General features: G+C 42.2%; 1 protein-coding gene across 3 annotated transcripts in view; it reads left to right on the plus strand.

Annotated features, from left to right (window-relative positions):
- Positions 1 to 25,202, plus strand: part of LOC115201131 (glutamate receptor ionotropic, delta-1) — a 436,103-nt gene extending 410,901 nt beyond the window's left edge. Inside the window, exons 14-17 of one of the 3 annotated variants that reach the window (XM_029764453.1) lie at positions 4,259 to 4,425; positions 17,543 to 17,783; positions 19,270 to 19,408; positions 22,710 to 25,202. In XM_029764453.1, the coding sequence (XP_029620313.1) occupies positions 4,259 to 4,425; positions 17,543 to 17,783; positions 19,270 to 19,408; positions 22,710 to 23,116 (954 nt within the window). In that variant the 3' untranslated portion in view covers positions 23,117 to 25,202. Of the gene's footprint in view, positions 1 to 4,258; positions 4,426 to 17,542; positions 17,784 to 19,269; positions 19,451 to 22,709 lie in introns of those variants that run through there. The other 2 variants (XM_029764454.1, XM_029764455.1) reach the window with 2 other exon arrangements.
- The last annotated feature ends 2,672 nt before the right edge of the window (positions 25,203 to 27,874 follow it).

Here is a 27,874-nt window from a genome sequence, read left to right on the forward strand (position 1 = left end):
CACAAATGTGTTAACTCTAAAGGAAGTATCACTAACAGCTCAAATATATAAACATTAAAATCAAGTTTAAACCATGCATTTTCTTTTATTTATACATGTTTAAAACAATACAAATACATTACATTGCAATAAGTCTAGCAATGCAGTTTCATTGAACATTACACAGGGCTGTGAATAGTGTAGCTTGTCCCCTGAGCTGGCGGACAAATGGTTATTGCCTCATCTGCCTGCTGGAGGTACTGCATGTTGGCTCCAACCTTAAAAGTAACAACAAATAAAGTTAGCGGATCTGTTAGCTAGCTAGCAATTGCTGTGAAGTCACAAAAATAATTTTAAATAACGATTGAGGTAGCTATGTAATCTAACTCAACACTTATATAACTACTACAGATCAATTGAAATTACAATAAATAAAGTTGAACTTGCTTGTTTTTCGCTGTGCAGTGGCACCGCAAGTGGGCATTTGATTTGCATACACACTGAATTAAAGATAACGACACAAAAAATACATTCCCCGACGTGGTATAAGCATTCCTGTGAACACAGAAAATCCTAATTGGTTTTTCTATTAAAAACTGGGGTAAAACGAGAACAAAATGGGGGAAATCCAAAACCTGGAAAAACAAAACCGAGAAAACGCAATATGGGAAAAAAACTGAATTAGGCAAAAAATACATACTGATTTTAAAGCACCCTACCAACGTTGTTTGATGTGCATGACTGCACTTTAGAGTGTGTGTAATCCTGCAGCACAACACGTTTGGGAAAATTGAGATCAGGTCCAGTCAGGTCCATTTATCCAAAGCGACTTAGTCATGCATGCATACATTTTTACATATGGGTGGTCCTGGTAATCTAACCCACTATTCTGGTGTTGCAATGCTCTACCAAGATGCATGACAAGGTCATAAATGCTTTGTGAAGCCTCAACTTAATATGATTTATAAAGACTTTATTAAGCGGTGCTTATGTCATATTTTATATAGTGGGTTATGTCACATTTGAAATTGATGGTTATGTCACAGTCATTCCACATTTATGAACCCTTTATAGAGCATGACATGTGGTTAGATGATTTGTAACACATTTATGTAGTGCTTATGAAGGCATTATGAAGGCTTTATGAAGCCTTTATAAGCTGAACATTAATTTAAAGCTGACCGGAAAAAAATATATATCACAGAATGTACTGTAGCAATTTTTCTTGGGTTGTGTTTATTTCAAACCTGCCCACATGACCGTGACTGGCAGCACCCAAGTAATCATCAATTCGGAGCGCAGCTGCACGAGACACGATCGTAATGTCCATGGTCAATTTGGTTTGACATTCGATATTCCTATGGGGCTAATTAAGGACCATCAGTAAATTACCTTTGCAAAGTATTCAGACGCCTCAACTTTTTCCACATTTTGTTAGGTTACAGCCTTATTCAAAAATGTATTAAATTGTTTTTTCCCCTCATCAATCTACACACAATACCCCATAATGACAAAGCAAAAACAGGTTTTTAGAAATGTTTTATCATTTATAAAAAAATAAATAACATAAATATCACATTTACATAAGTATTCATACCCTTTACTCAGTACTTTGTTGAAGCCCCCAATGGCAGCAATTACAGCCTTGAGTCTTCTTGGGTATGCTGCTACAACCTGGCACACTTGTATTTGGGGAGTTTCTCCCATTCTTCTCTACAGATCCTCTCAAGCTCTGTCAGGTTGGATGGGGTGCGTTGCTACACAGCTATTTTCAGGTCTGTCCAGAGATGTTCGATAGGGTTCAAGTCCGAGCTCTGACTGGGCCACTCAAGGACATTCAGAAACTTGTCCCGAAGCCACTCCTGCGTTGTCTTGGCTGTGTGCTTAGGGTCGTTGTCCTGTTTGAAGGTGAACCTTCGCCTTCAGTCTGAGGTCCTGCACTCTGAAGCAGGTTTTCATCAAGGATCTCTCTGTACTTTTCTCCGTACATATTTGCCTCGATTCTGACTAGTCTCCCAGTCCCTGCTGCTGAAAAACACCCCCGCAGCATGATGCTGCCACCACCATGCTTCACCGTAGGGATGGTGCCAGGTTTCCTCCAGACGTGATGCTTGGCACTCTAAGAAGAGTGTTGATGGTTCCAAACGTATTCCATTTAAGAATAATGGAGTTCACTGTGTTCTTAGGGACCTTCAATGCTGCAGAAATGTTTTCAAATCAAATCAAAATGTATTAGTCACATGCGCTGAATACAACAGGTGTAGACCTTACAGTGAAATGCTTACTTACGAGCCCCTAACCAACAATGCAGTTTAAAAAAAATATGGACAAGAATAATAAATACAAAAGCAACAAGTAATTAAAGAGCAGCAGTAAAATAACAATAGCGAGACTATATGCAGGGGGTAACAGTATGGGGGGGGGGGGCAATGCAAATAGTCTGGGTAGCCATTTGATTAGGTGTTCAGGAGTCTTATGGCTTGGGTGTAGAAGCTGTTTAGAAGCCTCTTGGACCTAAAGTTGGTGCTCCAGTATCGCTTGCCGTGCGGTAGCAGAGCGAACAGTCTGTGACTAGGGTGGCTGGAGTCTTTGACAATTTTTAGGGCCTTCCTCTGACACCGCCTGGTATAGAGGTCCTGGATGGCGGGACGCTTGACCCCAGTGATATACTGGGCCATTCGCACTACCCTCTGTAGTGCCCTTCCCCAGATCTGTGCCTCGATACAATTCTGTCTCGGAGCTCTACGGACAATTCCTTCGACCTCATGGCTTGGTTTTTGCTCTGACATGCACTGTCAACTGTGGGACCTTATATAGACAGGTGTGTGCCTTTCCAAATCATGTCCAATCATTTGAATCCACCCCAGGTGGACTCCAATCAAGTTGTAGAAATATCTCAAGGATGATCAATGGAAACAAGATGCACCTGAGCTCAATTTCGAGTCTCATAGCAAAGGGTCAGAATACTTATGTAAATGTGATATTTGATTTAAAAACCTGTTTTGGCTTTGGCTTTGTCATCATGGGGTATTGTGTGCAGATTGCTGAGGATTTTTTTTATTGAATACATTTTAGAATGAGGCTGTAACAAAATGTGTAGAAAGTCAAGGGGTCTGAATACTTTCCGAAGGCACTGTAGACGGGACAATATTCTTCAATGTATAGCTCCGTATTTCAATTAATTAAAAACCTCAAACCAACTATACATTTTAGAAATGCATATACAAATATTTAAAGCATTTAATGAGACAACTAAAAGGTGTTGAACACATTGTGTAATTTATTGATGGTCCCTAACTAGCCCCATAGAGTATCCAAAGTCAAAACAACTTTGCCACGGTCGCATATCGGCCGGCTGAAGCTAATTGGTGAAAGAAGATGGCTAGCTTGCTAGCTAGTCTAGGCTACTTGGGGCGGCAGGTAGCTTAGTGGTTAGAGCAATTGGGCCAGTAACCGAAAGGTTGCTAGATCAAATCCCCGAGCTGACAAGGTAAAATTCTGACATTCTGCCGCTGAACAAGGCAGTTAACCCATTGTTCCTAGGCCGTCATTGTAAATAAAAATTTGTTCTTAAATGACTTGCTTGGTTAAATAAAAAATAAAATACTTCCAAACAGAAGACCTGGTTACACTGTTTCAAGTTAATTAGAAGGGTGAGTAACTGTGTACTGTTTTGGGAGAGTGAAAGTACAAATACTTCCCACTTTAGATCACACACACAAGAGACACCCACAACAAAGCACACCTCCAAAACCCAAATCTCGTTCTCAGTCGCATTTCCTGATTAGGAGAATTGAAACCGAGGCTAAATCAGGAAGTTCAGCCCCCCCGCCACAGCGCAAGCGAGCTGATGTTAGACAGGTAAATTGTTGAACGTGGTGTAAGGGGTGGAAAATGCCAATGCGCCAGTTTTTACTGTACATGATGAAATTGCAAACTAACTTACGTTTGACACTTGCGCCTCTCGCAAAAGCTGAAAATAGAGCCCTCTGAGCTAAAAGGTTTTTCAATCAAATGAGCAAATAGCGCAGTCTACAATGAGACTCAAACTAGAAAAGACACCTTTACAGGAAATGTATTGAAGTATGTATGTTTTCCACATGTTCATTAGAGTACAACACTTTCTTGGAGTTGGGATACTACAGTATAGTCACAGCAATTCCCACATGTAGGCCTTCTATTGTCCTTTAGGTTCTATCATGGAAAACAATGATTGCATAGAGGCAGAATGTATAGCGTCTGGATCATTAACTGGGTCATGACTGTCATTCCTCTGCAGGCAAAGAAGGGCCCGTATGCCTTTCTATGGGACATGGCTGTGGTGGAGTACGCCGCACTGACGGACGATGACTGCACCATCACTGTCACAGGAAACAGCATGAGCAGCAAAGGCTACGGCATCGCCATGCAGCATGGGAGTCCATACAGAGACCTCTTCTCCCAGAAGTGAGCAATGCCACCAACATCTCTCCTCATCATACACCATCTTTGCTCAGTATACCAAACATGACCAACATTCAAAACATTGAGTTGCACCCCCCCTCAAGCACCACCTCCATTTAGCCCTCAGAACAGCCTCAATTCGTCGGGGCATGGACTCTACAAGGTGTCGAAAGCGTTCGACAGGGATGCTGGCCCAGGTTGACTCCAAAGCTTCCCACAGTTGTGTCAAGGTGGCTGGATGTCCTTTGGGTGTGACCATTCTTTATACAAGCGGGAAACTGTTGAGCATGAAAAACCCAGCAGCGTTATAGTTTTTGACATAAACCCATACCCCGTACCCCATTCAAAGGCACTTACATTTTTTGTCTTGCCTATTCACCCTCTGAATGGCACAAATACATAATCCATGTCTCAATTGTCTCGATGCTTAAAAATCCTTCTTTAACCTGTCTCCTCCCCTTCATCTACACTGTAGATTTAACAAGTGACATCAATAAGGGAGCATAGCTTTCACCTGGATTTACCTGGTCAGTCTATGTCATGGAAAGAGATGGTGTTCTTAACATTTTGTATACTCAGTGTATATTGTAATGACCCTGGTGTTGAGAAGCACAATTAACACTCCCCAAAGGGAGCTTTCTTGGAGCAGCTGTAACATGTCCGGCTTTGCGACCCAAGGGTTGCAAGTTCGAGTCTCGCCTCGGAACCCCGTGCTATTCCCTTGTTTCATTACAATATTTGTGAATTATAGATATACCGTCACTTTTTCAACAGTTCTATATAGTATGTAATTCTCCTCCCCTCTCCCTCTCCTTTCATCCCCCCATCTCTTCCTTCCATCACCTTGAGGAAATATCCTAAGTCTAAGTGCATATGGTTTAACGCACACATCCTTTGATTCCTAATTACTTTCTCTGCTTCATAAGAGCCATAAACATAATCACTGAAGGTTGACGGTGCCTGAGGGAATTGAGCACCGTAATTGGCTGAGAGGTCATTCAGTGGTTAGACTCAGCCATTTTAGGAGGAGTTTGACGAGGGAATTTTTTTACATTTTAATTTTATTTCACCTTTATCTAACCAGGTAGGCTAGTTGAGAACAAGTTCTCATTTGCATCTGCGACCTGGCCAAGATAATGCATAGCAATTCGACACATACAACAACACAGAGTTACACATGGAATAAACAAAACATACAGTCAATAATAGAGTAGAAAAAAAGAAAACAAAAAAGTCTATATACAGTGAGTGCAAATGAGGTAAGATAAGGGAGTTAAGGCAGTAAATAGGCCATGGTGGCGAAGTAATTACAATATAGCAATTAAACACTGGAATGGTAGATGTGCAGAAGATGAATGGGCAAGTAGAGATACTGGGATGCAATGGAGCAAGATAAATAAATAAATACAGCATGGGGAAGAGGTAGATAGATGGGCTGTTTACAGATGGGCTATGTACAGGTGCAGTGATCTGTGAGCTGCTCTGACACCTGGTGCTTAAAGCTAGTGAGGGAGATATGAGTCTCCAGCTTCAGAGATTTTTGCAGTTCGTTCCAGCCATTGGCAGCAGAGAACTGAAAGGAAAGGCGACCAAAGGAGGAATTGGCTTTGGTGGTGACCAGTGAGATATACCTGCTGGAGCGCGTGCTACGAGTGGGTGTTGCTATAGTGACCAGTGAGCTGAGATAAGGCTGGGCTTTACCTAGCAGAGAGTTGTAGATAACCTGTAGCCAGTGGGTTTGGCGACGAGTATGAAGCGAGGGCCAACCAACGAGAGCGTACAGGTCGCAGTGGTGGGTAGTATATGGGGCTTTGGTGACAAAACGGATGGCACTGTGATAGACTGCATCCAATTTGTTGAGTAGAGTGTTGGAGGCTATTTTATAGCTGACATCGCCGAAGTCGAGGATCGGTAGGATGGTCAGTTTTACAAAGGTATGTTTGGCAGCATGAGTGAACGATGCTTTGTTGCGATATAGGAAGCCGATTCTAGATTAACTTTGGATTGGAGATGCTTAATGTGAGTCTGGAACGAGAGTTTACAGTCTAACCCGACACCTAGGTATTTGTAGTTGTCCATGTAGTTGTCCACGTATACTAAGTCAGAGCCATCCAGAGTAGTGATGCTGGATGGGCGGGCAGGTGCGGGAAGTGATCGATTGAAGAGCATGCATTTAGTTTTACTTGCATTTAAGAGCAGTTGGAGGCCACGGAAGGAGAGTTGTATGGCATTGAAGCTCGTCTGGAGGTTAGTTAACACAGTGTCCAAAGAGGGGCCAGAAGTATACAGAATGGTGTCGTCTGCGTAGAGGTGGATCAGAGAATCACCAGCAGCAAGAGCGACATCATTGATGTATACAGAGAAGAGAGTCGGCCCGAGAATTGAACCCTGTGGCATGACCAGCTCTGAAACCAGATTGCATAGCGGAGAAGGTACGGTGGGATTCGAAATGGTCGGTAATCTGTTTGTTAACTTGACTTTCGAAAACCTTAGAAAGACAGGGTAGGATAGATATAGGTCTGTAGCAGTTTGGGTCTAGAGTGTCACCCCCTTTGAAGAGGGGGATGACCGCGGCAGCTTTCCAATCTTTGGAAATCTCAGATGATACAAAAGAGAGGTTGAATAGGCTAGTAATAGGGGTTGCAACAATTTCAGCAGATCATTTTAGAAAGTGAGGGTCCAGATTATCTAGCCCGGCTGATTTGTAGGGGTCCAAATTTTGCAGCTCTTTCAGAACATCAGCTATCTGGATTTGGGTGAAGGAGAAAAGATGGGTGCTTTGGCGGGTTGCTGTGGAGGGTGCCGGGCAGTTGACGGGGGTAGGGGTAGCCAGGTGGAAAGCATGGCCAGCTGTAGAGAAATGCTTATTGAAATTCTCAATTATAGTGGATTTATCGGTGGTAACAGTGTTTCCTAGCCTCAGAGCAGTGGGCAGCTGGGAAGAGGTGCTCTTATTCTCCATGGACTTTACAGTGTCCTAGAACCTTTTTGAGTTTGTACTACAGGATAAAAAATTATGTTTGAAAAAGCTAGCCTTAGCTTTCCTAACTGCCTAACTGCCTGTTCCTAACTTCCCTGAAAAGTTGCATATCACAGGGGCTATTCGATGCTAATGCAGAATGCCACAGGATGTTTTTGTGCTGGTCAAGGGCAGACGTCTGGAGTGAACCAAGGACTATATCTATTCCTAGTTCAACATTTTTTCAATGGGCCATGCTTATTTAATATGGTGAGGAAGGCGCTTTTAAAGAATAACCAGGCATCGTCTACTGACGGGATGAGGTCAATGTCATTCCAGGATACCCCGGCCAGGTCGATTAGAAAGGCCTGCTCGCAGAAGTGTTTTAGGGAGCGTTTGACAGTGATGAGGGGTGGTTGTTTGGTCGCAGACCCATTACGGATGCAGGCAATGAGGCAGTGATTGCTGAGATCTTGATTGAAAACAGCAGAGGTGTATTTGGAGGGCGAGTTAGTTAGGATGAAATCTATGAGGGTGCCCGTGTTTACGGATTTGTGGTTGTACCTGGTAGGTTCATTGATAATTTGTGTGAGATTGAGGGCATCAAGCTTAGATTGTAGGATGGCCGGGGTGTTAAGCATGTCCCAGTTTAGGTCACCTAGTAGCACGAGCTCAGAAGATAGATGGGGGGCAATCTATTCACATATGGTGTCCAGGGCACAGCTGGGGGCAGAGGGTGGTCTATACCAAGCGGCAATAGTGAGAGACTTGTTTCTGGAAAGGTGCATTTTTAGAAGTAGAAGCTCGAATTGCTTGGGTACAGACCTGGATAGTAAGACAGAACTCTGCAGGCTATCTTTGCAGTAGATTGCAACACCGCCCCCTTTGGCAGTTCTATCTTGGCGGAAAATGTTATAGTTAGGGATGGAGATTTCAGGGTTTTTGATGGTTTTCCTAAGCCAGGATTCAGACAGCTAAGACATCCGGGTTGGATGAGTGTGCTAAAGCAGTGAGTGAAGCAAACTTAGGGAGTAGGCTTCTAATGATAACATGCATGAAACCAAGGCTTTTACGGTTACAGAAGTCAACAAATGAGAGCACCTGGGGAGTGGGAGTGGAGCTAGGCACTGCAGGACTTGGATTAAACTCTACATCACCAGAGTAACAGAGGAGAAGTAGGATAAGGGTACGGCTAAAGGCTATACGAACTGGCCGTCTAGCACGTTTGGAACAGAGAGTAAAAGGAGCAGGTTTCTGGGAACGATAGCATAGATTCAAGGCATAGTGTACAGACAAAGGTAAGGTAGGATGTGAGTACATTGGAGGTAAACCTAGGCATTGAGTAATGATGAGAGAGATATTGTCTCTAGAGACGTTTAAACCAGGTGATGTCATTGCATATGTAGGAGGTGGAACAACATGGTTGGTTAAGGCATATTGAGCTGGGCTAGAGGCTCTACAGTGAAATAAGACAGTGGGTTGCTGACTGATAGCTGGTAGGTAGTTAACTTAGCTGGCTAGCTTCAGTTGAGGGATTCCAGATCAGAAGTAAATAGAAATACTTTCGTTTTTTTTTTTATCCACGCCACATTGGGTGAGGCGGGTTGCAGGAGAGTATTTAGAAGTTGAGGTTTAGGAAAATATTTTAAAAAGATATGCGAAGAAAAAGATATAAAAATAAGGGACACGACAGGACAAAGACAAAGACGTCTGACTGCTACGCCATCTTGGAAATGCAAGGCCCACTAACATATGTTTTTACTACCGAGTGACTTTATAAAAACACTAAGTGAAAATGCTTTTTATAAAGGTCAGGAGTTACCGTAGTTTAAAGACTCATTCACAGAGGCTTAATGCATGATTGTAATGCCCTTGTCTATATGTTTATATATACACATGCACACTGAACCAAAACATAAACGCAACATACAACAATGTCAAAGATTTTACTGAGTTACAGTTCATATAAGGAAATCAGTCAATTGAAATAAATTCATTAGGCCCTAATCTATGGATTTGACATGACTGGGAATTGTAGTGGAAAAAGTACCCAATTGTCATACTTGAGTAAAAGTCAACATACCTGAATAGAAAATGACTCAAGTGAAAGTTACCCAGTAAAATGTTACTTGAGTAAAAGTCGAAATGTATTTTGTTTTAAATATACTTAAAAGTAAAGTTATTAATAATTTCAAATTCTGTATATTAAGCAAACCAGACGGCACCATTTTCTAGTTTTTAATTTATTTATGGCTGTGCGAAGTTGCTGGATATTGGCGGGAACTGAATGGCACCACAATGGGCCTCAGGATCTCGTCACGGTATCTCTGTGCTTTCAAATTAGCATAGATAAATGCAATTGTGTTCGTTGTCCATAGCTTATGCCTGCCTGCCGATACCATAACCCCACTCTACTCACAACGTTGACATCTGCAAACTGCCCACCCACACAACGCCATACACCATCTGGCCGGGATTAATCCGTGAAGAGCACACTTCTCCAGGGTGCCAGTGGCCATTGAAGGTGAACATTTGCCCACCAGGTCAAGACCCTGGTGAGGACGATGAGCACGCAGATGAGCTTCCCTGAGACGGTTTCTGACAGTTTGTGCAGAAAGTCTTTGGTTGTGCAAACCAACAGTATCATCAGCTGTCCGGGTAGCTGGTCTCAGACGATCTCACTGATGAAGAAGTCGGATGTGGAGGTTCTGGGCTGGCGTGGTTACACGTGGTCTGCAGTTGTGAGGCTGGTTGGACATTCTCCCAAATTCTCTAAAACGACGTTGGAGGCAGCTTATGGTAGAGAAATGAACATCAAATTCTCTGGCAACAGCTCTGGTGGACATTACTGCAGTCAGCATGCCAATAGCACGCTACCTCAAAATTTGAGACATCTGTGGCATTGTGTTGTGTGACAAAACTGCACATTTTAGAGTGCCATTATATTGTCCCCAGCTCAAGGTGCACCTGTGTAATGATCATGCTGTTTATTCTGCTTCTTGATATGACACATCTGTCAGGTAGATGGATTATCTTGGCAAATGAGAAATGCTCACTAACAGGGATTGAAACAAATTTATAGACAACATTTTTGAGAAAAAAACTTTTTGTCCATATGGAACATTTCTGGGATCTTTTATTTCAGCTTATGAAACATGGGACCGACACTTTACATGTTGTGTTTATATTTTTGTTTAGTATATATACATTTCCTCTTTCAATTATATATACTGCTCAAAAAAATTAAGGGAACACTTAAACAACACACCCTAGATCTGAATGAAAGAAATAATCTTATTAAATACTTTTTTCTTTACATAGTTGAATGTGCTGACAACAAAATCACACAAAAATAATCAATGGAAATCCAATTTATCAACCCATGGAGGTCTGGATTTGGAGTCACACTCAAAATTAAAGTGGAAAACCACACTACAGGCTGATCCAACTTTGATGTAATGTCCTTAAAACAAGTCAAAATGAGGCTCAGTAGTGTGTGTGGCCTCCACGTGCCTGTATGACCTCCCTACAACGCCTGGGCATGCTCCTGATGAGGTGGCGGATGGTCTCCTGAGGGATCTCCTCCCAGACCTGGACTAAAGCATCCGCCAACTCCTGGACAGTCTGTGGTGCAACGTGGCGTTGGTGGATGGAGCGAGACATGATGTCCCAGATGTGCTCAATTGGATTCAGGTCTGGGGAACGGACGGGCCAGTCCATAGCATCAATGCCTTCCTCTTGCAGGAACTGCTGACACACTCCAGCCACATGAGGTCTAGCATTGTCTTGCATTAGGAGGAACCCAGGGCCAACCGCACCAGCATATGGTCTCACAAGGGGTCTGAGGATCTCATCTCGGTACCTAATGGCAGTCACGCTACCTCTGGCGAGCACATGGAGGGCTGTGCGGCCCCCCAAAGAAATGCCACCCCACACCATGACTGACCCACCGCCGAACTGGTCATGCTGGAGGATGTTGCAGGCAGCAGAACGTTCTCCACGGCGTCTCCAGACTCTGTCACGTCTGTCACGTGCTCAGTGTGAACCTGCTTTCATCTGTGAAGAGCACAGGGCGCCAGTGGTGAATTTGCCAATCTTCGTGTTCTCTGGCAAATGCCAAATGTCCTGCACGGTGTTGGGCTGTAAGCACAACCCCCACCTGTGGACGTCGGGCCCTCATACCACCCTCATAGAGTCTGTTTCTGACCGTTTGAGCAGACACATGCACATTTGTGGCCTGCTGGAGGTCATTTTGCAGGGCTCTGGCAGTGCTCCTCCTGCTCCTCCTTGCACAAAGGTGGAAGTAGCGGTCCTGCTGCTGGGTTGTTGCCCTCCTACGGCCTCGTCCATGTCTCCTGATGTACTGGCCTGTCTCCTGGTAGCGCCTCCATGCTCTGGACACTACGCTGACAGACACAGCAAACCTTCTTGCCACAGCTCGCATTGATGTGCCGTCCTGGATGAGCTGAACTACCTGAGCCACTTGTGTGGGTTGTAGACTCTGTCTTATGCTACCACTAGAGTGAAAGCACCGCCAGCATTCAAAAGTGACCAAAACATCAGCCAGGAAGCTTAGGAACTGAGAAGTGGTCTGTGGTTTCCACCTGCAGAACCACTCCTTTATTGGGGGTGTCTTGCTTATTGCCTATAATTTCCACCTGTTGTCTATTCCATTTGCACAACAGCATGTGAAATGTATTGTCAATCAGTGTTGCTTCCTAAGTGGACAGTTTGATTTCACAGAAGTGTGATTGACTTGGAGTTACATTGTGTTGTTTAAGTGTTCCCTTTATTTTTTTGAGCAGTATATTATCAGACAGAGTGCATTTAGAAAGTATTCAGACCCATTCACTTTTTCCACATTTTGTTACGTTACAGCCTTATTCTAAAATTTATGAAACATTTTTTTCCCCTCATCAATATACACACAATACCCCATAATGACAAAGCAAAAACTGGTTTATATAATTCTTTGCTAATTCATAAAAAATAAAACACTGAAATATGATATTTGCATAAGTATTCAGACCCTTTACTCAGTACTTTGTTGAAGCACCTTTGGCAGAGATTACAGCCTCGAGGCTTCTTTGGTATGACGCTACAAGCTTGGCACACCTGTATTTGGGGAGTTTCTCCAATTCTTCTCTGCAGATCCTCTCAAGCTCAGTCAGCTTGGATGGAGTGTCGCTGCTACACAGCTATTTCAGGTCTTTCCAGAGATGTTCAATCGGGTTAAAATCTGGGCTCTGGCTGGACCACTCAAAGACATTCAGAGAATTGTCCTGAAGCCACTCCTGCATTGTCTTGGCTGTGTTCTTAGGGTTGTTGTCCTGTTGGAAGGTGAACCTTCGCCCAAGTCTGAGCTCCTGAGCACTCTGGAGCAGGTTTTCATCAAGGATCTCTTCATACTTTGCTCCGTTCATCTTTCCCTCGATCCTGACTAGTCTCCTAGTCCCTGCCGCTGAAAAACATCTCCACAGCATGATGCTGCCACCCCCATGCTTCACCGTAGGGATGGTGCCAGGTTTCCCCCAGACGTGACACTTGGCATTTAGGCTAAAGAGTTCAATCTTGGTTTCATCAGACCAGAGAATCTTGTTTCTCATGTGTTGTCATGTGCCTTTTACTGAGGAGTGGCTTCCGTATGGCCACTACGATAAAGGCCTGATTGGTGGAGTGCTGCAGAGATGGTTGTCCTTCTGGAAGGTTCTCCCATCTCCACAGAGGAACTCTGGAGCTCTGTCAGAGTGAACATCAGGTTATTGGTCACCTCCCTAACCAAGGCCCTTCTTCACCGATTGCTCAGTTTGGTCGGGCGGCCAGCTCTAGGAAGAGTTTTGGTGGTTCCAAATGTCTTCCATTTAAGAATGATGGAAGCCATTGGGTTCTTGAGGACCTTCAATGCTGCAGACATTTTTTGGTACCCTTCCCCAAATCTGTGCCTCGACACAATCCTGTCACGGAGCTCTACGGACAATTCCTTCGACATCATGGCTTGGTCTGTGCTCTGACATGCACCGTCAACTCTGGGACCTTATATAGACAGGTGTGTTCCTTTCAAAATCATGTCCAATAAATGTAATTTAGGATGCACCTGAGCTCAATTTCTAGTGTCATTTCAGTTTTTTTATTTTAATAAATGTAAAAAAATTATCTAAAAACCTGTTTTCACTTTGTCTTTATGGGATATTGTGTGTAGATTGATGAGAATAAGGCTTTAAGGTAACATAATGTGGAAAAATGTAAGGGGTCTGAATACTTTCCGAATGCACTGTGTTGTAGCACAGTTAGAATGGGTTTGTATAATGCTTTTAGTTTGGATTACTTCTCACTAAACCACCCTTGAGGAGCTACTTGTTGTATTTGAATTACAGAGTAGGAGATCACTGCAACATGTCCTTGAAGGCTCTTGACTCTGTGTATCATGCTGCTCTTCATTTTGTCACCAATCAGAGACATCTAACTCATCATTGTGATCTCTACGCTGCTGTTGGATTTACATCACTAGCAACAGGCAGGCTCAAACACTGGTATATTGTTATTTATAAGGCCATTTTAGGAAAACTGCCATTTTATCTATCACCCCTTCTAGCTCGGAATGAAAACACATATAAGCTCAGATCTCAATCTTGTTTTATGCTAAGAGTCCCAAAACCTAGAACCGAGCATCGAAAAGGTCTTTCCATTACTCATTCCCGTGGTCTTGGAATTCCCTCCAAGCCAACCTAAAACCCCAGGACCTGGTGTCCCTGGAGGAGTTCAAAGGACAAATTGGTTAACAGTTTGTTGAGACATGTAGTTCTTCCTAGTATCCACTAGTTTGTGTTGCCTTATGTAAGGAAGCATGTTGTGTTACTTCACACACCACACACATGCCTGCACGCGCACGCACACACACACACACTGTTTATTTGCTGTTGTATTTGTGCTGTTGCCAGTGTCTTCTGTGTTGTCTTTTTTTGTCATTGTTTTTTTAATGTTTTTTTTAGCCCAGCCCCCGTCCCCACAGGAGGCCTTTTGTCTCTTGCCAGGCCATCATTGTAAATAAGAATTTGTTCTGAATTGACTAGCCTGCTTAAATAAAGGTTCAATCAAAAAATAATATTTGTTTTACTATATCAGCACAGGTTGCAATCCATAAATACGTTGCATGTTCCAGCTGAGTTGCCTTTATGAAATCAACCTATTATGAATTCATAACAGGCGTTGGTTTGGATTAAAGAATAATCATTCAACATGAGTTAACATGATTCTGCTAATTACTTCCATGAAAAAAGGCTCATAATGAATAGTTTAACTAAATACTGTACTTGGGCATTGACTTCAACTTTTCACAACGTTTGAAAGTCTTTGGTCATTAGTTGCAGGATGCTGACTGGGTAAATCGGTCCATAATCACATGAAAGCTACAGGACTGTTTCGCTTGCACAGACTGGAATATGTTCCGGGGATTCATAACATTGAGTTTACTACATCAGTCACCGGCATCATCAATAAGTGCATCGACGACATCGGCCCTACAGTGACCATACATACATGTCCCAACCAGAAGCCATAGATTACAGGCAACAGCTGCACTGAGCTAAAGGCTAGAGCTGCCACTTTCAAGGAGCTGGACACTACCAGGATGCGTACTCAGAGCCTGCGCTGACCAGCTGGAAAGTGTCTTCACTGACATTTTTCACCTCTCCCTGACCCACTCAGTAATATCTACATGTTTCAAGCAGAACACCATAGACCTTGGGCCCAAGAACACCAAGATAACCTGTCTAAATGACTATTGCCATGTAGCACTCACATCTGTAGCCATGAAATGCTTTGAAAGGCTGGTCCTGGCTCACATCAACACCATCATTCCAGACACCCTGGACCCACTCCAATTCACATACCGCCCCAACAGATACACAGATGATGCAATTTCTATTGCACTCCACACTTACCTCTCCCACCTGGACAAGAGGAACATTTATGTGAGAACGCTGTTCATTGACTATAGCTCAGTGTTCAACACCTTTGTGCCCTCCACGCGTACACCCCCTCTAAGAAACGCGTACACCCTCTCTAAGAAATTATCATGGCCCACACACACCAACACAGGCGTGAAGAAGGCACGACAACACCGCTTCCCCCTCAGGAGGCTGAAAAGATTTGGCACAGGCCCTCAGATCCTCAAACAGTTATACAGCTGCACCATTGAGAGCATCTTGACTGGCTGCATCACCACTTGTTATGGCAACTGCTTTGCATCCGACCACACGGCGCTACAGAGGGTAGTGCGTAAGGCCCAGTACACCATTGGTCTGAGCTCCCTGTCATCCAGGACCTGTACACCAGGCAGTATCAGAGGAAGGCCCTAAAAATTGTCAAAAACGCCAGTGACACGGCAAGTGGTACCGATGAACCAAGTCTGGAACCAACAGGACCCTGAACAGCTTCTACCCACGAGCCATAAGACTGCTACTGTAAATAGTTAGTTAAATAGTAAACCAATAGTTACCCAGACTGTGCATTGACCCTTTTTGACTCATCATATATGTTGCTTCTACTGTTTATTATCGATCCTGTTGCCTAGTCACTTTATCCCTACCTATATGTACATATCTACCTCAATTACCTCGTACCACCACACATGGACTCGGTACTGGTACCTCGTGTATATAGCCAAGTTATCTTTACTCATTGTGTATTTATTCCTTGTGTTATTATTATTATTTTTCTATTACAGTATTTTTTTCTTTTTTCTCTCTCTATATTGTTGGGAAGGGCCCGTAAGTAAGCATTTCACTGTTAGTCTACACCTCTTGTTTATGAAGCATGTGACAAATACAATGTGATTTGACCAACTAGGACTGTGTAATCATATTGGCCAAGGATTTACCCAAAATGAATCCCAAAATCACTGTCTTGACTGCATTCCCACACATCTTGTTTTGATTCTTCTCAGTTATAAAAGCTCCAAAGCATCCATGAAAACAACCCAAAATGTTTCGTCACACTATCTTTTAGATAAGAAATCTAACACTCTTCAACGCAGTGAAAATAAACAAAAATGAGTGCCATCCCAACTCCACAAGCAGAATGAACTGCCGTTCTAGTGACTAAAACGCAGGTCTTAGGATAGGAACAATGATCCTTCTACAAAGCAGAACCAGTTTCAACCAGCTTGATCAGGTTTGATCTGGGGCTCTTGGAGGCCACACGCCCACACCTTCGATAAGTCACCAATGCGGTGGAACATTTAAATCCTCTCCACTCTTCCGAGGTGTGCTACGTCAGGGCCCTTCAGAGTGCACACTCAGTACGCAGGGCCACAGCAAGTGAAGAGTGGGGTCAGAGCTTAAGGGATGAGGTCCCTCCGCGGAAGATCCTCAATAATGCCTATTCCTACGACACTGAACTGAACGCTGTCCCTCTATCTACGCTCATGATGGCCTGAATGAATATCCGTCTGGGAAATTCAGGGCTAACAGAGTGGTGGGGGTGGTGGGGTGTGATGTGCTTCTAGGACAGCTGGGAGGCTGCTCAGGGGGTAATAACAGGCTGAACCAGAATGTCACCTCCTCTACAGAGACGGATTCATCTTACTTGCCACCGACCCCTTCCCATCATCATAATCCATTTCCCTCTCTCCTTCCCACTCTCCGCACCCTCGTCTATCCATAACCTTACAAATTCGCCATGGGCTCCTTTTAATCTCAGAAATTGCTGTGGCGGTAGGGTTTGCCCACAGGGGCGGTTCTCTGATAATGGTCTTTTCCTCTTTGCCATGGCTAATTTTTCTTTTAATTAAGCATTTCTTCCATCTGTTTTATTTTGGATTTCATTTGTGGCAATGAAGGAATACTAAAGCTGACATTTAATGAAGTTTACTGTCGGGTTTAATTCATTGAGCAGGCATAATTCAAACAAATCACACTTAAAATGCTGTGCTGTGGGAATTGTAAAAAATGAATGCATTCATCTACGGAAGATAAAAGCAGGTCTATTTTTCATTCTTCCTTTAGTGCTATGATAGCATATGAGTAGTAGATATGCAACTAGGGTCCTAGTCCTTAGTCTCAATTCTTTGCGTAACAGCCTTAACTTAATACAAACAGCCTGTTTTGAGCGAAGCAGAGGAAGCATATGTCTCTTACACCCAGATATTTCCCCTCCTTGCAGGATCCTGGAGCTGCAGGAAAAAGGAGACCTGGACATCCTGAAGCAGAAGTGGTGGCCGCGTACGGGCCGCTGTGACCTCAACAGCCACTCCAACACCACGCCCGACGGGAGGTCCCTGAAGCTGCACAGCTTTGCCGGGGTCTTCTGTGTCCTGGCCGCCGGACTGCTGCTGGCCTGCCTGGTTGCCGGCCTGGAGATGTGGTGGAACAGCAACCGCTGCGGGCAAGAGCAGCCCAAAGAGGTGACCGAGCACAGAGCCCGGAGGACAGGGCAGCAGGGGGAGGACACTGCCACACTCTACTTTAAGGATCCAGCCGCAGACCACAGTCCCGATTTAGTCGAGCTCCAGTACACGCAGTTGTAGATTGTGCTCTGATTGAAATCAAATTTGGTCCCTCTAATCTATCCCCCCTCTTCTCTGAAACCAAATCCATCTGTTTTTGTATGGCATACGTACCTCACACAGCTCACAGATAAAGACGAATCCCCCTTATCATTTTCTTACTAATATATTTCCATCTTGATTATTGATATTTTTTGGAAACTCTTCGAATTTGATCATCGCTGTATGTTAATCACATCATCGGTGTATGTTAATCACACATCATCGGTGTATGTTAATCACACATCATCGGTGTATGTTAATCATAAACCCTTAAGCTGCCTTCAGGATAACAAACTGCCCAACCAATATGTATTTTTGAGATAAGCAATTCCTGCATTTTTCAAGTCTCTTAGTAATATGTCAGAACAACTGATTTGGGACAGTGATGAGCATCAGTCCCCAGCAAATTTTCCAGTCACATACTTTGTATTGAATTATTGTCAAAACCTTTTTCACTCAGCCAAAGTTTCGCCATTTTCAATTCAGCAAGATTCTCTGTAGGGATATTAACTAACTATATCCAGATGAAATGCATAGAAATAGAATGAATAGAACAGACAAATCACTGACTTGAATGGTTATACCCATTCAGTTGATTCAATTTCTATGCATTTAATCCTATCCGATAGGTGAAATCGAGAAATATAACTTTTGAAAAACTGGTCCCAGAGGATTACACTTTCAAAGGGAGATTTGAATACCTTTTTTAATGCCTTATTTCAGAGTAGATCCATGTATCTATTTGATTCATGTCAATGTGAATCAGCCAAATATGAAATATGACATTTCTGAGAAAACGTCAGTATCGAGTTTGTTTTAAGTTCCCTATAACATTAGTGTTCCTGAAATAATCAAAATCCATTGATTACCAACACAGTTCCTTACCCTGAATTGTAAACACATCTACACTGCCTACCACAGAGAACCATTTTAATTGATTCTCGTAAGACTTTCCCCTGCTAAGTGCCTGCTAAACTGATTGACACCGATTACACCTTATACCTCATTGCCAGTTCACGTTAAGCCTTTCTTATTAGTTTATTCCACTCAAGTTACTGCGATGATGTGAACATGTCTAAAGAGGTCTCTCACATGAGAGAGTTACTCTCCCCTTGCATGTGACATGAGACAGGTTAAGGCTTGACATGGATCCGTAAACTAAAGTGTGAGCAGAAACAGGATGTTTGCATGGGTCTGTCACCCCACAGCAATAAGAGCCACTATATCTGTCCAACCCAGTCCATAATCCCTAGTAATTCCCTGTGTGACGTCTTATTGCAATTATATGTCAATGTGGACATCCATACGTTTTTATTCTTGACTGTTCTATGATCTCGTGCAGGTTACTAAGGATTACAGACTGGCAAGGGTTTCTGGTCCATTGACATATAATGACATTACCACTGCTTCACCGGAAGGGAGGAAGGACATTTGGACAGAGAGAGAAAGAGACTGGGATGAAGCAGAAGCTATTGACACAGGTCAGAATAGAGCTCCTAAGATCTGATTTGTGCTGTTGCATTAAAGAGGCACTCTGATCTGTCCGATTGGGCTTGGAGGGGAGGGAGGGGGGCATCTTGATCTAAAACTTCACAACACCATCTCATCTCTGGCAATCTTCTATTCTCTGATTGTTATTCTGTTTCTTCCCCATTTTTGGTTAGTTGCTTTTGTAGTGGATGGATGCGTGCATGACAAGGGCTTGTCTCTCACCCTCACATAGAAACATTGTATGGGGAATAAGAGGAAGTTAATTCAGCGACATTTTCTATGAACTACCTCACTTTGATGCTTTATGAAGGTATTTATTATGCCTTTTACAAACATTGTTATAACACTTGTTATACGCAGTCATGGCTGTTTGCATACATATCTCTATGTAGGTGGTGTATAGAACGTGTTACAGATACAGAGATGAGCCACAATACAGGGCGTATGCGTAATCATCATAGTCTTACGCATACGGAGGCCACTTTGAAAACAGCGTACTCACGCCTCGATAAATCCTTCAATCAAGTGTCAGGCCACCATGGATGGATAGAGTGGCTTTCTAGTTTTATGTTTTACGAATTGTTTTTGCATTACGAAAGCGTTCACTCTGCAGAGCATGTTGTTATTTCCCCTCAATATAAATCAACACGCTCTTATTAAAAAACACTGGTGCAGTGGTTTGATTTTAGGCAGTTATTTGTTTAGGCGTGCTGCCAATGCGACAAAATTATAAACATATTTTAATGTGGCGCCAGTCTGCTAAAATAATAGCCTTGGCTGAGATGTTTTAATTAGCTGTACGAGTTTTTTATGATACAGAGTTGATACTGTTGTAAATTCATTCCTTCAATCAATGTCTCTGTTGATAAAGTCTTCAGAACATATGAAATCAAGATTACATTTGTACATTCCGGAAGGCTCAAGCTGATATGGGAAGCACTGAGGAAACACAGTTGTTTGTCTGTAACTTGTCATTGATGAAGGCCGTCATTCTAAATAAGAATTTGTTCTTAACTGACTTGCCTAGTTAAATAAAGGTTCAATAAAAAGACGTTTAAAAAAAAGACATTGGTCTATCAAGATTGACTAAATGGCTTAGCATTTAGGACCTCCTCTGGAAGACATTCTGTTGTGTTATAATGGTATAATGTGCTTATGACAGGCAGTTGATATTGACAAGAGGAAGAGTAAATGATGTAGAATCACAGTGGAGTTTAAATACACTGTTTGATGTGGCACTGATTCCATTGAAAGTGCATGGCTTCTGATGGTCAAATGACTAACACACACAGTGTGTCGTTATGAGAGGAGTCAGTTGATTTCAAGGTATTTCTGCATCTGTTGCCAAACAACATCCATTATAATTGCATAGTAAAAAGGATACTCTGTATTTCCAGTGCATTAGGGTAGTCACTAGACTAGAGAGTTTCCATAAAATTGCCTAAAGATGGTTGAAATATAGGAGTTCTTCATTTCCCTAAGTGCAATATAATCAAGTCCAGCCTTTCTTTCATTTGTCGAGCATGTAGTACCTAGCATAAAATAGTAAATCATCATCGGTCTTCATAGAAACACATTTCTGATTATGTCTTCCATTCCAAAACATGTCTTATTTTCATTGGTTGGTTTTGTGCTCCACATATAGAATCTTAACCTCTGCAGTTTGTTGTGTTGTATATGTACTGCACATAAGAATCAACTTGGATTTTGTCTCCATATTCAGTTTTTTACTAATATCATTGTTGAGTCAGACCATTACTGGAGCCAAGTTATGCCTGCCTCCAAAGTAGCCTTTTGCAATAGTGTAGTGTAGCCTCCAAGTGCTAGGACACATCTCCTGATTGGCTAGTGATACCTGCTACCCTGAAGTATGTTTTGTCCTCTACCTTTAAATGTCCCAATGTAGCATTTTTGTCAGCAACGAACCTCAAGTGTCAATTAGCTTATAACACGTATGCATAACTACAGTCATCCAAAGACACAGACACATCTGTCAGCCTCAGCAGCTCAGATGTATTAAATATATTGATCTGATATCAGATCGATTCACCTGGCCAACATCAGTAAGTAATTGATTGAGAGGTAGTGCTGAGCGATTAACCAAAATGTTGGTTATTTTTCGTTTTTTAAATAACTAATTGGCCGAAGTCAGTTTAATTATTTGAATTCCATTTCCTTTTTTTCTGCTCAGTTTCTGTAGAGATAAATCAGATAAAGCTCAAACTGTGTGATGTTGTAGTTTCCAATAGTCCAATATTCTTCGTAGTTTAGAGCAGAAAACCTGGTAATTAACTACAATGACCATAATCCATTGCGCGCCCGTTTACTTGTCCGGTCTGTGTGGAGCAGACACAGAGACCTCTTTGATGGAGAGAAGAGAGAAGGTGCGAGAGGGATAGAGAGCAGTTGCTTTGTGAGGTAGCTCTACCTGAAAATACATGATCTAAGTGATTGATAGTTGGTATTCAGCAGTCATAAAAGTATGCCATATTTACTTTGCAGAACCACTAAAATAGTGATTTTGTCAGACAAGCAGCAGCTCTATAGAGATTAGATGATGACTTGGAATGAAATAAAGTCATCAAATAAAACAAATATTTTATTAAAGTAAAGTAATGTCAATAAATTATGGTTAATAAGTGATAAGCAGTAATGGGCACATTACCCACATAATGTATAGTGCATTTAATATATAACAATTTGAATAATTTTTTTTAATCGAAGACCGTGCACATTTTTTTTTATAACAAAATCGAAATTGAACCGACCTCAAAAATCACTAATCGCTCAGCACTACTGAGAGGTAGAACAGACACTGTAAAAGCCCATATGTGGCCATCTAAATAGGACACCAATACATTACCTCAACTTTACTTCAATATACTGTAGCATCAGCAATGAAGCCTAAGGTTACATGGTGCCCCAGATCAGTCAGTAGAGGTTAGGATGTAGCTTGGCTCCAGCATTGGTGTCGTCTGTCAAAGATTTGACACCTCTTACTAAACATCAAACTGTCTATGTCCACTGGCCAAGTTTGATTTCAAGGTGCACATTCCATACACCTGTAATTGAGTCACCTCAATTCCAATTGGGCACTTAAAACAGACATTACTCAATCAGCATGTTGAGTGAAACACTCAGAGGCTTGGGAAACAAACCACCTCAAAAAAGCTAAGGAAGAGGAGAGGGAAACTAAATGCATGGAGCTGGTGAAAAGCCTGAGAATCCCATGGAGAACAGCCCATCTCAGCCTCTGTGTCCCTTCCTCCCCCTCTCTCTTTCACCCTCTAGGACAAGGAGGTGAATCTGGAACAGGTGCATCGGCGTATGAACAGTCTTATGGACGAGGACATGGCGCACAAGCAGATCCCTGGCCCGTCTATCGAGATCTCTGCGCAGGACATCGACAGCATGCAGCCCAGCCGGCAGCTGGAGTCTGTGCGGGACTACCCGGGCACGGGCCTGTCTGTGAGCACCTATCTCCCGGGGGAGGGCCATGGGGTGGGCCTGGGTCGGACACTAGCTCAGGGCCCTGGCAGCACACTCCCCCACCACCCCCCCAGCAGCTCCACCATCCCCTCCATTCAGTGCAAACACAGAGCTCCCAACGGGGGGCTGTTCCGACTGAGTCCCGCCAAGACACCCATGCCAATGTCATACCAGGGAGTTCCCGGAGGACCCATCCCAGAAGCCATTGAGCCCACCCACAGTACATCCATCTGATGGTGCCTCAACGTCACATCTCCTACCCCTCACCTGATTTTTGTGGGGTATTATTTGTGGGGGGAAAAGTAAATAAATAAAAAAATTGGGAAAGTGTGCAAACAAGAGAAATAAGAGATTTTTATTACCTGTTGAACAACCGACATCAAAGGAACAGCAACATTTTTTTGTATATATTTGTAAATACTGAGAGAACGAAGTGAAGTTATAGTGTATTTTGAATATTCTCAATTTTTCAAGTTGAGTTATAAAAAAACTAAATAAGATTAAAAAAAAAAAAAAGTAAAAAAAATGACTGTTTGAATGGCTTTGTAAATTTTGTTCTATATGAATAATGACGCAAATTCATTGTGATTGTTTTCTAAGTGCCGAAAAAATGTCTCTCCACAGTTCATTCTTAGATTACCATTCACCATAGGACATAATGTTGAACTCCAACTGTTATGCACCTCTTTAACAACCTTATACTTCAGTATCAGATAAGAATATTCCATATAGATGGAATCATTTTGTTTGTAAGACATATATACATTTTTCAATTATTATTTTTTTTTCTAACTTAAAGTCTTGGTGAATCATTGTTTAAGGCTGAAACTGAAGTAAACATTGTTTCTCATGAGTTCTACAGATTTATGAAATGGATGGTATTTCATAGAGCTCAATTTCAGCGCTATGTTGTCAAAGACAGAGGGAGATACAGTCTCAGTCAGCCCCCAACAGCAAAGAAAGGCAGTCCTAGTGGTACTAGTGCCGTGTACAGCCTAACATCAGCCACGTTAAGGGAATGTTCAAAGGGAACCTTTAACTGACATAAATCATGATTGAATCATGTCCCTTCCAGTGTATGCTACACGTTTCCTTGATTGAGTGGGAGGGATGTTTAAAACAAAACTTTTAATTTTACATTTAACAAAAAAGGCTCATTTTAGGAAAAAAATATGTATTCATTTCGTACTTAAAGATTTATTGTTGAAAATCTGTATACAGGTTCTCCTTTCAGAGCAGTGAAGTCATTTGAACTGCAGAGGGAGAAAAGTAGATATATAATAGCTCATATTTATCATTTGTAATAGAGCAATTATCACCAAGGGAGATGGAAGATAAAGGAGTGATATCAAAATTATGAACTATTAGTGTTGGTAATAGCAGTTCAGGTGGCATATTCTAATGTCTACATTATGATGGAGCTCTGTTCATAAAGTAAACCGAATTTTCCCATCAATTAACCTGGGCACTTTGCAGAGCTGCAGTTTATGTCACATTTCCAACTAAAGATGAACTGCAAAACTTTACCAAGACTTTCATAAGTGCAATTAAAATGCAAGTATGTCCTGCAGTATACTTTTTGTTTCTGTTTATTTCCTTTAGCCTGTCATTCTGGAAAACTCCTTGCTAGGAAGTGAGATAGTGAATGTCAATCTCAGTGGTTATATTGTGTTGTCGTTCGTCACATCCTATATGCACAATACAACGTGTACCAGGAGTACTGATAGGTGATCTATACTCATACTGTTCAAAAGGTTTTCATTTACTGGATTGTCCGTACCTCTTGGAAAATGTAACCAATTTCCCTGCAGAGCCATTGAGGGAAAGCAAAGAACGATAATTAAGTGATGTCATGAGAATAAACAGAACTACCATACCTCAAAGTGAGAGAATCATGTTTCGCATCACCCGTTCTCCGCTCATGCTTCTCAAACAAAATTGGCGAGGTTATAAGCCTGTGTATTTTGTACAAGTACTAGTACTTACTAATGTGAACCAAAGTGATCTCATTTTACACTGTGTTCTGCATACAACCTGTGGCTCTGATCAGCTAACAGTGGTGAAAAGGAAGTCCCACGTTACTGTACTGTAAGGGTTTAGTGTGTTTCACTGCCTTACTATATTACCCCCCCCCCCATTACTGTATCAATGCCCACACCACAATATTAAAGAAAATATTATAAAAAGCTATCATACCATATAGTCTGTAAAAGTACATCTAAGGGAGACTTATTTTATTTATGAATATGCTGCTTGGAGTTTCTTAATCTTTAATAAAGAAATATGGTTTACATATGTTTGTTTCTATGATTCACGGGCATGTGACGATAGATAACCCGTACAGTACATTTGCATGTGCCAGTATTATAAACCGTTTGTCCTATATTCATTTATTTTTAAACATTTTGAAAACATTAACATTTTATTTGGATCTTTGAAAACCAATTCTCGTACTAACTGATATCATAGAAGTCATGTCTGCCTTGCTTTATTTGCTTTAATGCTCTCGCTATGATATAAATGAAAATCATCCCTTTGAGGTGGTGCTCTGTTAACGGGCCAACATGAAGAAAGTGATTCCAACAGATAGCTGAGAATGACAGAATAGACCCATCAACAAGTTCTCTTCATTACAACAGGGCCTTTACTTACGCCTAGGGCTGTTGCGGTGACCCTATTACCGCCACACCGGCGGTCACGAGTCATGAAGGCAGTGAAATTCCACAGGCTTCTCCAAGCTCTGATGCTGCTGATGGTCATTAGTAGCCTATCAAACTTGCTAACTGCCTGGTACTCAGCACTCTATTGTTCCTCTAATCACTCAGACATCAACGCAAATGTATTTGAAAATCTAATCAAACACTTCATGAGAGCCCATGAGCTCATGTTGCGCAACATTTCTACAGGCTATGCAATTGCGGGAGAAAACAAAGTGATGGCTGCTAATAAACAGACGAGGATCCCATTGGCTTTCTATAGGCTAGGCCTACTATATTTATTTCTCAACTTTCCTAATATTAAGCACATTGCTTATATTTACAACAGGAGTATAGCCTACCTGGCTGGCATGAAAATAAACCACAGGGAAAAGCGTCCTCCATTCGCTATTTAAGTGCATAGATGACGTATTTCTTCCGCTGCCCCTGTTTTGAGACAGGTGCATGATAATGGTCCATTCTTCATCAAAACAAATGTCACACATATATGATGTAGTATATGTAAAGATTAAATCCAAAATAGTCTGATGGGTGACAATATTAGCCTATCACTTGTGAATTATATATGATCACTTGTGAATGATGCCCAGCATAAGAAGCAATGCCTTTTTTGCGACTTTTTCTCATTATAGTCGCACACCTCATGTAGCCTAGCCCATAGGCCTAAAGGTTTTAATAAGGTTTGTATCATAACTAAAGTGGCCAAATAACGTCTTAAAATTAAGCACATTAATCCTCTTTACAAGAGAGGTAGAGCCTACTGGCATATATAAGCAGCGCATGAGTTTCAAGTTTGGGGAAGACCATTTTCACCATAAAAATGCACCTTCAGAATAAAAGCAGTACATGCATAATTGCTTTTGCGGTCACTTTTGATAATGGTGTTTTCTGCTGTTGGGTTCTGAGAATATGAAATATTGAGTGCAGGGAAGCGATCACATGTGGCAGGCATTGATAAGGGGAAAGAGCCATGGATTAGTGATGAAGGGGGGGTCGAGATCAGGTCAGGTGACGTTAAGGGAGAAATAAAGGTTTATGGCCCGTATCACTTAGTGTCCTGCCTAGCAGTAAAGACACAAAGCTTGTACAGATGTGTAGGAGGAGACTCAGCCTAGGAGGAAGGATTAAATGTCAGTGCTTGTATGAAAATGTTTTTGTCTAATGCAGCTGTATTGACCTTCTGGGAAGAATAAACTTGGTTAACCTTTCATAGTGTCCGTTGAGTTTTTTACTCAGAGAATTGGAACCTAACAGTTGGCGCTGCGAGCAGGGTTCACCACGATTTGTAGTCAAACCAGAGAGTCCAGATCAGTGGAGCAGGAGCTGGCAACAAACAAGGTAGGCACAGTTCCTACACCTGTTTCCACTCATTTTGACATCTTGGGGAGATGAGAATCATTGGCTGAATAATTATAGGATACGGACCTAGAAAGCATAAGTTTATTCAGTAGGCCCATTGTGTTTTATTCAGTAGGCCCGGTCGTAGCTTTGTGGTATATAGTAGGTTGGTTCCGGCTAGTACTATAAAGTATAGGCTAAGTCCCGGAAGGTAAACTCGAGCAGGCTGGTACGTGTACGGTAAGTCCTAGGGGGTAAATCCCGAGTGGGTTAGTTCATGTGACTATAAGAATAGGGTGAGTCCCGAAAGGTAAGCCCAAGCAGGCTGGAACCTGCGAAGGGTAAGTCCTAGGGGGTAAAACCTGGGTGGGGTTGGTTCCCTGCTAAACCTGTAACGAGAGGGTGAAAGTCTCAGCCGCAAAGGCCATGTGGCAGTAGAGTGTGTTTGGATGGATAAAGTGACATCCTTGTGTACTAGGATAAAAAGTTGCCATTCAGGGTTAAAAGAAAAGCAATAAGATATCCGAACACTGTTGGATTTGGGTGTATTAGCAGTAGCAATAAAGAGAGGTTGATTGTATGCCCTGTTTGGGTGGTAAACCATGACAGATTATGTGGAAATAGGAAGACAAGTGTGAATAATTTTGGTAATGTGTGTTATCAACAACAATATTTGAGGCACAATACTGGAATAAGACATTAAGTAATCCGTATTCTCCAGTAATACATATACAGATGCTATAGTATTGGTTCTAATACAAGGTATTAAGTACCGTGACCAATTAATAGGCACAAATACCACAACTATTCTCCAGGGAAGTGGGTAGCGCTACCTTGGAAAATAGTTAGTAGAAGGTGTGTATTATAGACGGGAATAAAGAAATCTTAAACATCTTGGACAACGTCGGTAGA

The sequence above is a fragment of the Salmo trutta genome, chromosome 10, assembly GCF_901001165.1.
Source record: "Salmo trutta chromosome 10, fSalTru1.1, whole genome shotgun sequence".
NCBI lineage: Eukaryota > Metazoa > Chordata > Actinopteri > Salmoniformes > Salmonidae > Salmo > Salmo trutta.